This window comes from Tamandua tetradactyla, chromosome 6, assembly GCF_023851605.1.
Source record: "Tamandua tetradactyla isolate mTamTet1 chromosome 6, mTamTet1.pri, whole genome shotgun sequence".
Lineage (NCBI taxonomy): Eukaryota > Metazoa > Chordata > Mammalia > Pilosa > Myrmecophagidae > Tamandua > Tamandua tetradactyla.
Window position 1 is genome coordinate 29325177 of NC_135332.1, and position 12453 is coordinate 29337629.

Here is a 12453-nt window from a genome sequence, read left to right on the forward strand (position 1 = left end):
GAGGGAGGGGGCGGGAGGGAAGCGGAGGCAGGGGAGGTCTAGGCCGGCCGGCGGTGGCGGCGGCGAGGCCGGTACCCGGACCGTGGGTCTGCTCTAGCGGCAGCGGTGGGCGCTGAGCTCAGGCAGCGGGTATCGGGCACATTCCTTCCCCTGTCGCGAGGGGCGCCGCGCCGCGGGGTCTAGGCTTACGGGGTGAGGGGCGGCGGGGTGGAGTTGAGGGTCAGGAGGCGGGAGCGCGGCGGTGAGCGGGGTTCCCATCGGGGCCCGGGCCTGGCAGGGAGGGGCGCCGAAGCCGGGAAGCATGCCTGCGGGCTCGGGGTTGGTTGGGCTGGGGAAGGTTACGGGCGCGAGAAGGCGTGGTGTTAGGCCCCGGCTCGGGAGTGGGGTGGGGCGATGGGGACGGAGGGCGGGGTGGAGTTTGACTTTAAGGGTGAGTCACGGCAGAGCAAGTAGCACTTGTTCGCAGCCGACCCAGGAGGCTGGAAGCCGAGGCGCCGGGAATGGGCATGGCGACTTGGTCCCAGCCGGATTCGGGTACTCAGGAAAGGGTGGGATCGGGCTCAGATTGGGGGCCTCTGGCCCTACTGGATCTCTAGAGCGCTTTGTCTGGTTTCCCGAACTTAATTGGCTTTTGAGAGGTTTTAATGATAAATTGGTTGATACGAGAGTAGCGAAGCAGGAGTCCTGGGTCACAATTGTGTTTACTCTAACCAACTGAGGGTGTGTGGGTGGTGTGTGTGTTTGTATCCCTTTTCCCCATTAGAATGGAGTTGGTAGATGGATCACAACAGCGAAAAGGAGGGGGTATGTCTTGGTTTATGAGATTAATGGAAGCTCCGAAGTAATAGAGACCAGAAACTGAAAGTCAGATTTACCTGCTCCCAACCTGGCGATTTGGGTTGAGAGTTTGGCCAAATCCTTCTGGTTAGGCTCAGAAGGTCACATGAATGAAAAGAAAATCTGTCCGGGCAAATTCTGGGTGAAATAATCCTGCCTCAAGCCCCCACTATCCCGTTCTGTCCCTATTTATTTACTTAATGTGGGAGTAATAGGAAAGGGAAATCAGAGTTCAAAGTTAGGAAAACAAAAGGCCAACTTGTGTGAAGTGGCCTGAACGTTGTCCCCATGCCCTTTCATTAATCATCCATTAATAATCCCTCCCTCCTCTTTAGAATTGGAAGGGGTGAGGATTGTAGGCAGTTTTCTTCTGAGAGATGGGAAACCAGCTTTCCTTTAAAATGGGAAATTGACTTCTGACACTAAAAATAGAAGTGGGGTAGACTGTGTGTGTGTGTGTGGGGGGGGGTGGTGGTGGTGGTGGTGGCATATCAGACAACGTAACATATTTTGGATGCCCTGGGCATTGTCTACCTATCCAAAGCAGGTTACCTTTTAGGGCCTTGCAAATTTAACATGCAGTAACTGGGACCGTTTGTGAACAGTACCTTCCCTTTATAGTTGTTGTTTGGTCTGTAACAAATGTTTTCTTGTCTTTTTTCCCCTGAGTATGAGCAGTAATTTATTTTTCCTTCTGTAAAGGTGGCTTTTTCTTTAAATGTGTTTCCTAACCTTCTACCATGAAGGTTTCCTATCTTGATTATAGTGTGAAAAGCTTGGAATCTTATCCTGTTGCTCTTGTGATTTCCCATTCCAGGTTTCTCTGGAAACCCTCCTGGTAAGTGTGGAGGAGGCGGGACACTCTGACCCAAGACAAAAGACCTGTAGCTCCAGCCAAAGAAAATAAACCTTAGGAGGGAGAAGGAAAAAAAAAACAACAACCCGACAGCTGTTCTCAGTTCCTGAGAACAGCCTGCAGTGGAATCTCCGGAGAGGACAGCTAACGTGAGTGAGGAAGTGACTGTATGTGGACTGTGGAGACAGTAAGTCACGTGGGCCCTGAGGGCCTGGACTGGGTTAGGGACACTTGTACTTTCAGAGGTGAGGTGTCGAGAAGGGGAAAGTGAATGTGGTCTGGAGTGTGGCCTTGGCTTCACGGGGTGTGCTTTCCTCCGGGGCCCTCAGGGAGTTCAGCCCCTGTGTTCTGCCAGGGCGGGGCACAGGGTCGGGCACTGAGGAGGGTGACTTGCTGGCTGGAGCAGCAGAGCAGTGGCCTTGATTTGTGTTTTGGAAGATTTAAAAACCAAAAAGCATAAACATTTTGGTCCTTCAGCAATGCTTTCTCTGAAGAAATACTTAACGGAAGGACTCCTCCAGTTCACCATTCTGCTGAGTTTGATTGGGGTGCGGGTGGACGTGGATACTTACCTGACCTCACAGCTCCCCCCGCTCCGGGAGATCATCCTGGGGCCCAGTTCGGCCTATACGCAAACCCAGTTCCACAACCTGAGGAATACCTTGGATGGCTATGGTATCCACCCCAAGAGCATAGACCTGGACAATTACTTCACTGCCCGGCGGCTCCTCAGTCAGGTGAGGGCCCTGGACAGGTTTCAGGTGCCGACCACTGAGGTAAACGCCTGGTTGGTCCATCGGGACCCGGAGGGGTCTGTCTCTGGCAGCCAGCCCAGCTCAGGCCTCGCCCTCGAGAGTTCCAGTGGCCTCCAGGATGTGACAGGCCCAGACAACGGGGTGCGAGAAAGCGAAACGGAACAGGGATTCAGTGAAGATTTGGAGGATTTGGGGGCTGTAGCCCCTCCAGTCAGTGGAGACTTAACCAAAGAGGTTAGTGGCCCTGTGGTGGGTGGGTGGGGCTTGGGGGTATGGGGAATGGGCTGGTCCTGAAGGACTGTGGTCACAGCACTAATCCTTTTAAAGAACCAGAGAGGTTCCAGAGGGGTCTCGGGCACTCACTGTTCTTGGATAGGAATGGGCTGAATTATCTGACTTTCGGTTTGGGAACTGGGAGCATTTCCCTGTGTTGAACCATTGAGCCACTTTTAAATGTACTGAGAGGGCAGTGGGAGGTTCCTAAAACATGCCAGTGTGTTTACTGCTTGGATTTCAACATGACTCTGGAGGCCAGGGGTGGGGGAGGGAGTTGTGTTGTGATGGGCTTTGATGGCAGTGTGTATCTGTTGCTAAGACACAAAGGCTTTGTGGGCTCTTGCTTGTACCTCTCCCCACATGAAAACAGGCATACATATCCTGAAGCTCTCCTTTGTGGTCAGGCCTTTTATAAAGTCTTCATAAGTCAGCTCTCCTACACCTGAGCCAAAGGGTAGCTTTGAATAGTTATTCCTGGCCAGGAGAGGGCCCAAGCCGATCTTTGCTAAAGGTCTGTGGCAGGGAGGAGTGAGGAGAGTATTAGGAGCTAGAAGAGAAAACTACATTCTGCTGTCCAAGTCTGCTAGTGCCTGTCAGGTGGCCGACATGCTGTTCTGGGCAGAAGGCAATGCAGTTGCTTTGACAAGGGCAGGGCTCCTGCTGCCCCTGCTCCACTGACATGTCGAGACTGCTCTGAGCTCGGGGCTGGCTCTGGTTTGTCACCAGCCTTAAGGAGCTTGAAAAGAGGCCCACTGTGCTCTGCCAGCCACGAGGGAAGGAGAAGGCTGTGTTGCACTGGGCTGAGCTTTTCTGTTGTGCTTAGTTCTGGGTGAGGGGCTGAGGGGCTGAGGGGCTGAGGGGGGGCGTTCAGCAGTGTATGAAAGGTTGTACAGGTGCTGAAGATCCTTACCCCTTCTGCCCACCAGATCAAACAAGGTTTTTTTTCACTCCCAGCTCTTGACCCTCTTTCTGAACTGAGAAAGCTCAGTTCTGTGAATGTTAGTGACCGTCAAACACTATGACTTCCTCTAGGCCAGTGGTCCTCAGCCAGGAGTGATTTTGTCTGGGGGATATTTGACAATGTTGGGAGATAGTTTTGGTTGTCATAACTTGGGGGTTGGGGGTATGTTTTGTTCCAGGAATCCAGTGGGTAGAGGCCAGGGATACTGCTAAATATCCTACAGTGCACAGGACAGTCTCCCACACCAGATTTCTCTGACCTCAACTGTCGATAGTGCCAAAGTTGAGAAATATTACCCTGCTTAGCTGCTCATGCTGAATCTGCTTTGAGAGTCTAGGATTACCTGAGCCAAAGGAGTCACGAGCATTTCTTACCTCTGAGTGCCTGTTCTCTTAGGACCTTATAGTACCACCTGATACTTTACCCCTGTTCTGCTTTCCGTTTTTCTTTACTTCAAATAGGCCCCAGTCTTAACACAGTGGTCTGAAGGATGCTGCTGAGCCTCCTCTTCTGTGCTCCCGCCCCAGTTCGGCTCCCCAGGGGCTGGGTGTAACTGGGCTTGCTCCTGGGATCCTGGTTTGGAGAGGCTGGCAGGGGTAGCTCCATGCCTGTTCCTGTGGGGAGCTTTCTGGGGATAGGATGGGATATTTCAGATGTAATTGAGTGGGTTGGGGCAGACTAGGGTGGGACCTTGATGCTGCTTTCCAAGCAGACTCCTGGTGTCCTTCCATTTGCCTCCTGGTGTCCTTCCACTTCTTGTTTTTTTGTGAAGGTTGTGCTTCCCCAGGCCTTTACAGCTCCCTCTGAGGGTAGGGAGGGAGGTTAGCATCAGGGGCCCAGACTGGGTGTGGGGGAAGGGAGGGTTATTGTGTGTGTCTAGAACATTTCCTCAGTAACTCAGGGATAAAAATACCCAGGTCCAGAGCATGTGACAGGCTCTGCTGGAGCTGGTATTATCCCTGGGTGGCAGTGCTCCCCCACTGCCAGGCCTCTTCGATGGACAGCCATCGCCCAGGCCCTTGTCAGGGATAGGATTCCCCTCCAGATTGGCATTCTGCCCAGAGCAGGGAGCGTGGCCTGTTTACAGCTCTTTCCAGGCTAGGGGAAGTTTGTGACCAAGGAGAACATACTGTCTCTGACCTGACCTTAGGCTCCAGGGGAGCAGCTATGGGGAGGGAACTGAATTTCCCCTGGAAACCAATCCAGGGAATCACATTTGTGGTGCTGATTCTGTCATGGATTCATTCCTCTACTTAGAGAAATGTGAGCCTCGGGTCAGGCAAAGAACACTCTTGAAACCTGGGGTGAAAGGGGCATGGGTAACATGTTGATGGCAAGGGTTCTGCTGTCAGGTCTAAGTGTAGGGCCCCAAGATTCAGTCCCCTTGTTTGGGGCTAGGCCTGGCCATCAAATCACTGCATATGTGCAGATGACTTTCACCTTTTCTTTAGTGTGACCTCTTTTAGGGTGACCAAGCCTATAAGTCCCAGAGGGTCTGGAGACCTGGGTTTCTGGCCATCTTGGCTTGTGATCCTTGGATGAAGAGAAATGGGCAGGCTGTCCAGGGGAACAGAGAAACTGCTTCCACTTCCAGGGAAGAACTTAGATTCTCAGAGAAAATGCGGAAGGAGTATCTGCCTAGTCCTGAGTGGGCTGGAAAAGCAGGATGCGACAGGAGGGAGAGTGGTACCCCTTCCCCCCAGGACTCCCTCACTGCGCCACCCAGCTGATTGACTGGGTTGGGTGGGGCTGCCCGCCCCTGGGTGCATCTCCTCAAGGAGACGGAGGCGGCCAGGGATGGGCTGGTTCCTTGCGGCAGCTTCTCCAGCTGCCCTGGTGCAGAGATTGGCTCCCGTCTGCAGCTAGGTAACAGGCGGTGGGAGGGGATTGGCTCCCTCCGCATCTCCAGCGGAGACTTGGGGGTGGAGATTGGCTCTCGTCGCAGCCTAGGTAACGGCAGTGGGAGGGGATTGGCTCTTTCCGCAGCCCAGCTGCTGACCTGGGGGAGGGGATTGGCTCTCTGCAGCCTCAGCAGTGACCTGCGGGGTGGGGGGGGGAGGGGATTGGCTCCTTGCTGCAGCCTAGGTAACAAGTTTGGGGGGCGTGGGGAGGGGGAGAGGGAGGAGCGGGAGGCTAGGCCCAGGAGGGAGCTTGCTTTCCTCTGCAGCTTGAGCACGGAGCATGGGGTGGGAATCCCACCTCACTGCAGCCTCTGCGGTGAGCTCAGGGTGGGGGCTGCTGGGCGACTGAGTGGAACTGGGGTTATGAGGTGGGAGGGGGCTGCTCAAGAATGGAGGAAGGGAGCTGGGCAGGGCCGCCCAAGCAGCAGCTGGGCGGGGCCCCCTCCTTGGGCCCCTTGGAGCTAGCAAGGGGCCACCCTTCCAGCCTGGTGTACTTCCTGCAAGCCCAGAGCTTCTTGCAGCCCCCTGTCCGGCTTCTCGGCACCGGCTGCCCTGGGGCTCATCTCGCAGACCATGACCCGCCTGGACGGCAGCTCTTACAGTGGTAGGGGCCATGCCAAAGGGAGCCGGCCCCTTAAGGCTTTGCTGGCTGGTCAGCGGCTGGCTCAGCCCCACTCTGCTTCTGGGTCCAGGGCTTCAGTTCAGGTTGGTGTATGTGGGGAGACTGTAGGGAGAGGAACAGCTGGTCGGTCTTAGGATCAGGGAGGGGTATGGTGGGAAAGGGATGCCTGGTTCTGGCTAGGGAAGTGGGTCTAAGGATATTGCTTTCTGGAAACTGTTCATTTTTTAACCCTTGAATGGAAGGCAACAGTTGAGGGTTTCCTTGCGCTTGTTGGGAAGATTGAGCCACAGGGGGCGGCATGTATGGGAAGCCTAAACGTGTCTGTTTATTGGCAGCTCTATGCTGGTGGTATGGGGGAGGCAATTGGTGCAGGAACTGATCAGGAACCACCAGGGTAGAGCAGGAGGGAGGCATTTTGTTGCCCAAGGTGGCAGTCGTGGCTGAGGAGTGATGGGTTGTCAGATGGATGAGGAGTCGTGAGTCCTGGGTTATGGTAAAGAAGGGTGGAAGAGCACCGGTCTGAGGAGCACACTGGGGTTTGCCTTGGCAGGGTGGGTGGCCAGTGGGGATCATCTGATTCTGCCTGAGGCTCTCCTGGGATAGAGGCAGCTTGCTAGGATCAGCTGAGAATGGGAGTTCTGGCAGGATGGATCTTGAGGTGAGCCTGGGCTTCAAGAGTTGTGGGTGTTGAGTCTATTCTTGCGCTCAGCTAGTGAAGGGAAATGACTGTAGGAAGGATTGGAGAGAGCCTGTCCTTGTCATTGGTTGCATCAGGTGGTTGGAAATGCAGGGATTTTCCTCTCCATCCCACCCCACCCCACCCCACCCCTTTATGCACCATAGGCTGATGTAAGCCTGGCCACTGAGAAGCAATTCTGTGTTACAGTTTACCTGTGCTTGCCATGGCCGGCTTCTTATAAGCCGAGTCCCACAATGAGAAGTGTCTCCCTCTTCCCCAGGCCTTCTTAATGCAGGGGTGAAGTAGCCCCGCCTCTTGGTCTGGGTGTGCCCTGGGTCCCGATCCTTAGCCCAAAGACCTGTGTGATGATGGTCACGTTGGTCATTTTACTAGTGGCTCTCATTTTGTTTGGAGGCAGGGAGCATTATCTGGAAATGAGAGGATGCAACCTTGCTGGTGCAGGGGGTCAGGAGTAGAGGCTGGTAGGTGTAAGGATGAGAAGGGCCCCGCCCAGGACTAATTGGAGTGATGGGTAGGAAGCCTCTGGGACCTGAGAGCTAAAGTCATGGTGGTCTGTCTTTCAGGACATAGATCTGATTGACATCCTTTGGCGACAGGATATTGACCTGGGGGCTGGGCGTGAGATTTTTGACTATAATCACCGCCAGAAGGAGCACGATGTGGATAAGGAGCTGCGAGATGGAGGAGAGCAGGGGGACACCTGGCCGGGTGAGGGCGCAGAGGCTCTGGCACGAAGCCTGCTAGTGGATGGAGAAACTGGGGAGAGCTTCCCTGCACAGGTAACATCACCTTTGCCCAATAAGCTTGTGTTTATCCTTACCCCCCCAAAACATACAAACGAGGGTGGAGTTCTTCCAGGAACTTTCCCCTAAGAAAGACAGGTTGTGTCTGTAGGATGGACTTGAATATACAGTTTGGGTTGGGGTCTCTAAATCCCAGTGGTTGGGCTGAGGGAGGGAGAGTGGATGAGCAGCCAAAGTAGAGGGCCAGGCCTGGCAACAGCACAGAGGAGGCAAAGTAACTAGCATGTTCCTTGTTTCAGAACTCTTCCACTCTCTCTTCTCTTTTACCTGAAGTTTGGGACTGGGAGTCAACCATTGTCCCAGGAATGGGAGGGAGGTTGCAGGCCGCAACCTTCCAGATCTTCATTCAGTTTCCCACTGGAAAGCATGGGGAAGAGGCCTCAGCTTGCAGGCAACCAAGGCCCAGATCAGTCAGACTTACAGTTACTGTTGCCACAGGTGCCTGCTGGGGAGGACCAGACGGCCCTGTCCCTGGAAGAGTGCCTTAGGCTGCTGGAGGCCACCTGCCCCTTTGGGGAGAATGCTGAGGTGAGCAGGACTCCATCCAGGGATAAGCCACTGAGCAGGGCAGCCTGCATATGGCATGTCCTTCTGTGGCTGGCTGAGGTGCCACCTCTCAGTTCTGGCGTCGTCCTGGCTGCTGGGGGTGAATTCAGAGGAAGGAAGGAACAAAGAATCAGATGGTAGCTTCTGGGAGGAAAGCAGAATGTGTGGTCTTTCCTTCTCCGCTATTGAAGCCTCTGTATTTTAACCCCAGTTTCCAGCAGATGTTTCCAGCATAACAGAAGCAGTGCCTAATGAGAGTGAAACCCCAGCTCTTCAAAACAACCTCTTGTCTCCTCTCCTGACGGGGACAGAGTCGCCATTTGATTTGGAGCAGCAGTGGCAAGATCTCATGTCCATCATGGAAATGCAGGTAGGATCATCAGAACAGGGCACAGACACATCAGATTTTGTGTAGGGTGTCTTAGCACTAAATTGCTTTTCTGCCTCTGGGGAAAAGTAACACAGATGAATCTGTCTAATCCATAGAAAAGTGGGGATGCTGAGAGGTAACCTGTCTGGGTGTCTCCTTGTCGTAGCAGGGAGTAACGTAGGGGATTGGGTCTGGGTTTGTCATCATCTTTTCCTTCAGGCACTAAATCACTGGTCTGGGTGCTTTGGAGATTCAGCATTAATAATAGCTGACAGTCATGTGGTGTTTTACAGCCATCGTCATTTGGTTCTGACTGATACCTAGTAAGCTGATGTTTTAAAGATGAGGAAACTAAAGCTCAGAGAGGTTAAGTAATTTGCTCAGTGTCACACAGCATGTGGCACAGCTAGGTTTTTGGACTCTTTTCACAATGATGATTTTGTAGCTGAGGGGTAGTTTGTGTTTACTTATCCTCCCTTCAAGATGGGGAGTCTGGCCAAACATGACCAGGAGTTGATCAGTTCCTGCATTTGGGGTGGAGTCCAGAGGAAGGAACCCATCCATGCCAGGCCTGGTGGACCAGGCTGGGTCAGGAGTTGACACTGTGGGGTCTAGTTTCCAGTCTCTTGGGCGCACACACTCTGCATGGCCTTGCATGGGGAGAGGGTCTGAAGAGCAGACTGAGCAGTGATGCTCTTCTCCTCTCGCAGGCCATGGAAGTGAACACATCAACAAGTGAAATCCTGTACAACGCCCCTCTTGGAGACCCACTGAGCACCAACTACAGCCTTGCCCCCAACACTCCGATCAATCAGAATGTCAGCCTGCATCAGGCGTCCTTGGGGGGCTGCAGCCAGGACTTTTCGCTCTTCAGCCCGGAGGTAGAGGGCCTCCCTGTGGCCAGCAGCTCCACGCTGCTCCCCCTGGTCCCCAGCAATTCCACCAGCCTCAATTCCACCTTTGGCTCCACCAACCTAGCGGGGCTTTTCTTTCCACCCCAGCTCAATGGCACAGCCAATGACACTGCAGGCTCAGAGCTGCCTGACCCTTTGGGGGGCCTGTTAGACGAAGCCATGCTGGACGAGATCAGCCTCATGGACCTGGCCATTGAAGAAGGCTTTAACCCTGTGCAGGCTTCCCAGCTTGAAGAGGAATTTGACTCTGACTCAGGCCTCTCCCTGGACTCGAGCCATAGCCCTTCTTCCCTGAGCAGCTCTGAAGGCAGCTCTTCTTCCTCTTCTTCTTCTTCTTCCTCCTCCTCCTCCTCCTCCTCAGCTTCTTCCTCAGCCTCTTCCTCCTTTTCTGAGGAAGGTGCCGTTGGCTATAGCTCTGACTCTGAGACCCTGGATCTGGAAGAGGCTGAGGGTGCAGTGGGCTACCAGCCAGAGTATTCCAAGTTCTGCCGCATGAGCTATCAGGATCCATCTCAGCTCTCCTGCCTGCCGTACTTGGAGCACGTGGGCCACAACCACACATACAACATGGTGCCCAGTGCCCTTGACTCTGCTGATCTGCCGACACCCAGCACTCTCAAGAAAGGCAGTAAGGAGAAGCAGGCCGACTTCTTAGATAAGCAGATGAGCCGGGATGAGCATCGAGCCCGAGCCATGAAGATCCCCTTCACCAATGACAAAATCATCAACCTGCCTGTGGAGGAGTTCAACGAGCTGTTGTCCAAATACCAGCTGAGTGAGGCCCAACTGAGCCTCATTCGAGACATCCGACGCCGGGGCAAGAATAAAATGGCAGCGCAGAACTGCCGGAAGCGCAAGCTGGACACCATCCTGAACCTGGAGCGAGATGTGGAGGACCTGCAGCGCGATAAAGCCCGGCTGCTGCGGGAGAAGGTGGAGTTCCTCCGCTCTCTGCGGCAGATGAAGCAGAAGGTCCAGAGCCTGTATCAGGAGGTGTTTGGGCGGCTGCGGGATGAGAATGGCCGACCCTACTCGCCTAGTCAGTATGCGCTGCAGTATGCCGGGGATGGCAGTGTCCTCCTCATTCCCCGCACGCTGGCCGACCAGCAGGCCCGGCGGCAGGAGAGGAAGCCAAAGGACCGGAGAAAGTGAGTCTGGGGTGGAAGGGGGTGTCACTCACCAAGACTGGAACTGGAGAAGGGCCGGGCCTGGACCTGGACCTACAGCGGGGACTTTATTGCCTTCTTATCCAATGTATCTTCTCAGATGGGATGACTGCGGGTCAGTGTACAGGAAGGGCGGGCGCAGGCGCTGTCTGGCTCAGCTTCCCCACTGGGGTGGGGTGGAAGTGGTCAGACCATCTGGGTGGACAAGGGTCCTCACCCTACCCCATTCCTTTGAGGGAAGGAATGGTGCTGGCATTGCTAGAGGTAAAGGAACTACTCAGAGCGAAGGCCAAAAGAGGGGAAAGAAGGGATTTGTGAGAGGGAAGCAGAGTAGTAGTAGAAAGTCATTTCTGGAAGGAAGGAAGGAGGGAACGAAGGAAGCCCAAAAAAATCAAAGCAGGAAGAAAAGCAAAGGGAAGGTTAAGTTTGGCTTTGCCCAGGGTTCCAGGCGGCAGATTTTAGTGATTATGGGTAGACTGGGTGGGAGCAGGTTATTGGTGTGAGTAAACCCCGTTTCACCCTAGGGAGGGGTGATTACAGACAGGGGCACTGGGGGTGGGCTGTTAACTCTTTCTGCTCCTTGTACTTTGGCATCCCTGAGGGCAGTTCTTAGATATCTCCTGCACTGTTTCAATTGAATGGGGGCCACTGGGACCCAACACTGGCGTGGAGGTTTTGTGTCAAAGGGCCAAGTGAACAGGAAAGGGTCATGAGGTCCCACGCTGCAGCAGTCCCAACACCAAGCATGTCACTCACTGCCCTGTCACTCCCATCCCCTTCTGGGTTCCAGCTGAGGCTCCTGTCGCCTCCATCAGAGCCTGCATGTGAATGCTGTACTCTTCCGGGTCCTGTGTTCGCCTACCCCTCCCTCACCGCTGCCTGCAGTGCTGGGTGCTGGCAGTGTTTCTTCTTCCTTGGCCACCTTTGAGTCAGGTGGATCATTTGGAGGGAGAAGCCAGTGTAGCAACCTCCAGGCAGTATTCAGCACAAACCTGGGGAGTGACCCTTCCCGCAGGCCTCCTTCCCCCGCCACCACTGGTCACTGAAAAACAAACTACAAAACCCAGCAATGACAAAAAAAAACTAGTTCTCTTAGAATTTCTTGCGCTTTGATTTTTTTAGGGCTTGAGCCCTGTTTCACTTGTAGGGTCTAGAATGCTTGTGTTGAGTAAAAAGGAGATGCCCCAAAATATTCAAAGCTGCTAAATGTTCTCTTTGCCATAAAGACTCCGTGTAACTGTGTGAACACTTGGGATTTTCTCCTCTGCCCCAAGGTCTCTGTCTGCTTTATTTTTGGGGTTTCTTTCTAGGAGAAAGAGACGTGCATGTAATGGGGCTGAGAGCAACTTCCCCCAGGCTCTCAGCATGGGCAGTTTCTTCACAGCCCCTGCAGGGAGGGGTCCTAGACACTGCTGGGGGTTGCCAAGAACGGTGTAGCCAGATGATGGCTCCAGGACCCAGTGTCTTTATTTTTGCCATCCCTGCCCATTCTGGAAACACTCTGCCCCATTCGAGCAGAAGTGAGTTGAGGGAATGAAGCACTGATTCCTCTCCCTATTGGGAGGGTGTAAGGTTTCTAAGTAAGTAGTGGGTATACAAGGCGTGAGCCTGGGAAATGCTTTTATAAATTATTTTCCTTGTAGATTTATTTTTAATTTATCTCTGTGACCTGGCAGGGAGGGGAGAGAGATGCTGTGAGCACATGACAAAAATAAAATAAAATAAAATGGATGATTCATTCTCAAA

General features: G+C 53.8%; 1 protein-coding gene across 6 annotated transcripts; it reads left to right on the plus strand.

Annotated features, from left to right (window-relative positions):
* NFE2L1 (NFE2 like bZIP transcription factor 1) lies at positions 1 to 12453 on the plus strand. 6 transcript variants are annotated; one of them, XM_077164640.1, is made up of 6 exons: positions 1 to 129; positions 1655 to 2682; positions 7472 to 7687; positions 8150 to 8239; positions 8469 to 8627; positions 9338 to 12453. In XM_077164640.1, exons 2-6 carry the CDS (start codon positions 2173 to 2175, stop codon positions 10691 to 10693), a joined length of 2331 nt encoding a protein of 776 aa, XP_077020755.1. In that variant the 5' UTR covers positions 1 to 129; positions 1655 to 2172; the 3' UTR covers positions 10694 to 12453. The 6 variants fall into 6 exon arrangements, with proteins under 6 accessions (XP_077020755.1, XP_077020756.1, XP_077020754.1 ...); XM_077164641.1 differs by having other exon boundaries at positions 12 to 105; XM_077164639.1 differs by lacking the exon at positions 1 to 129 and adding an exon at positions 410 to 534.

What these genes read in the sequence shown, in the direction of transcription:
- NFE2L1 (XM_077164640.1), top strand. Translation starts at nt 2,173, where the DNA reads ATGCTTTCTCTGAAGAAATACTTAACGGAAGGACTCCTCCAGTTCACC. An exon ending in GTGGAGACTTAACCAAAGAG is followed by an intron (nt 2,683 to 7,471) that starts GTTAGTGGCCCT and finishes TCTGTCTTTCAG; the next exon opens with GACATAGATCTGATTGACAT. An exon ending in GGGAGAGCTTCCCTGCACAG is followed by an intron (nt 7,688 to 8,149) that starts GTAACATCACCT and finishes CTGTTGCCACAG; the next exon opens with GTGCCTGCTGGGGAGGACCA.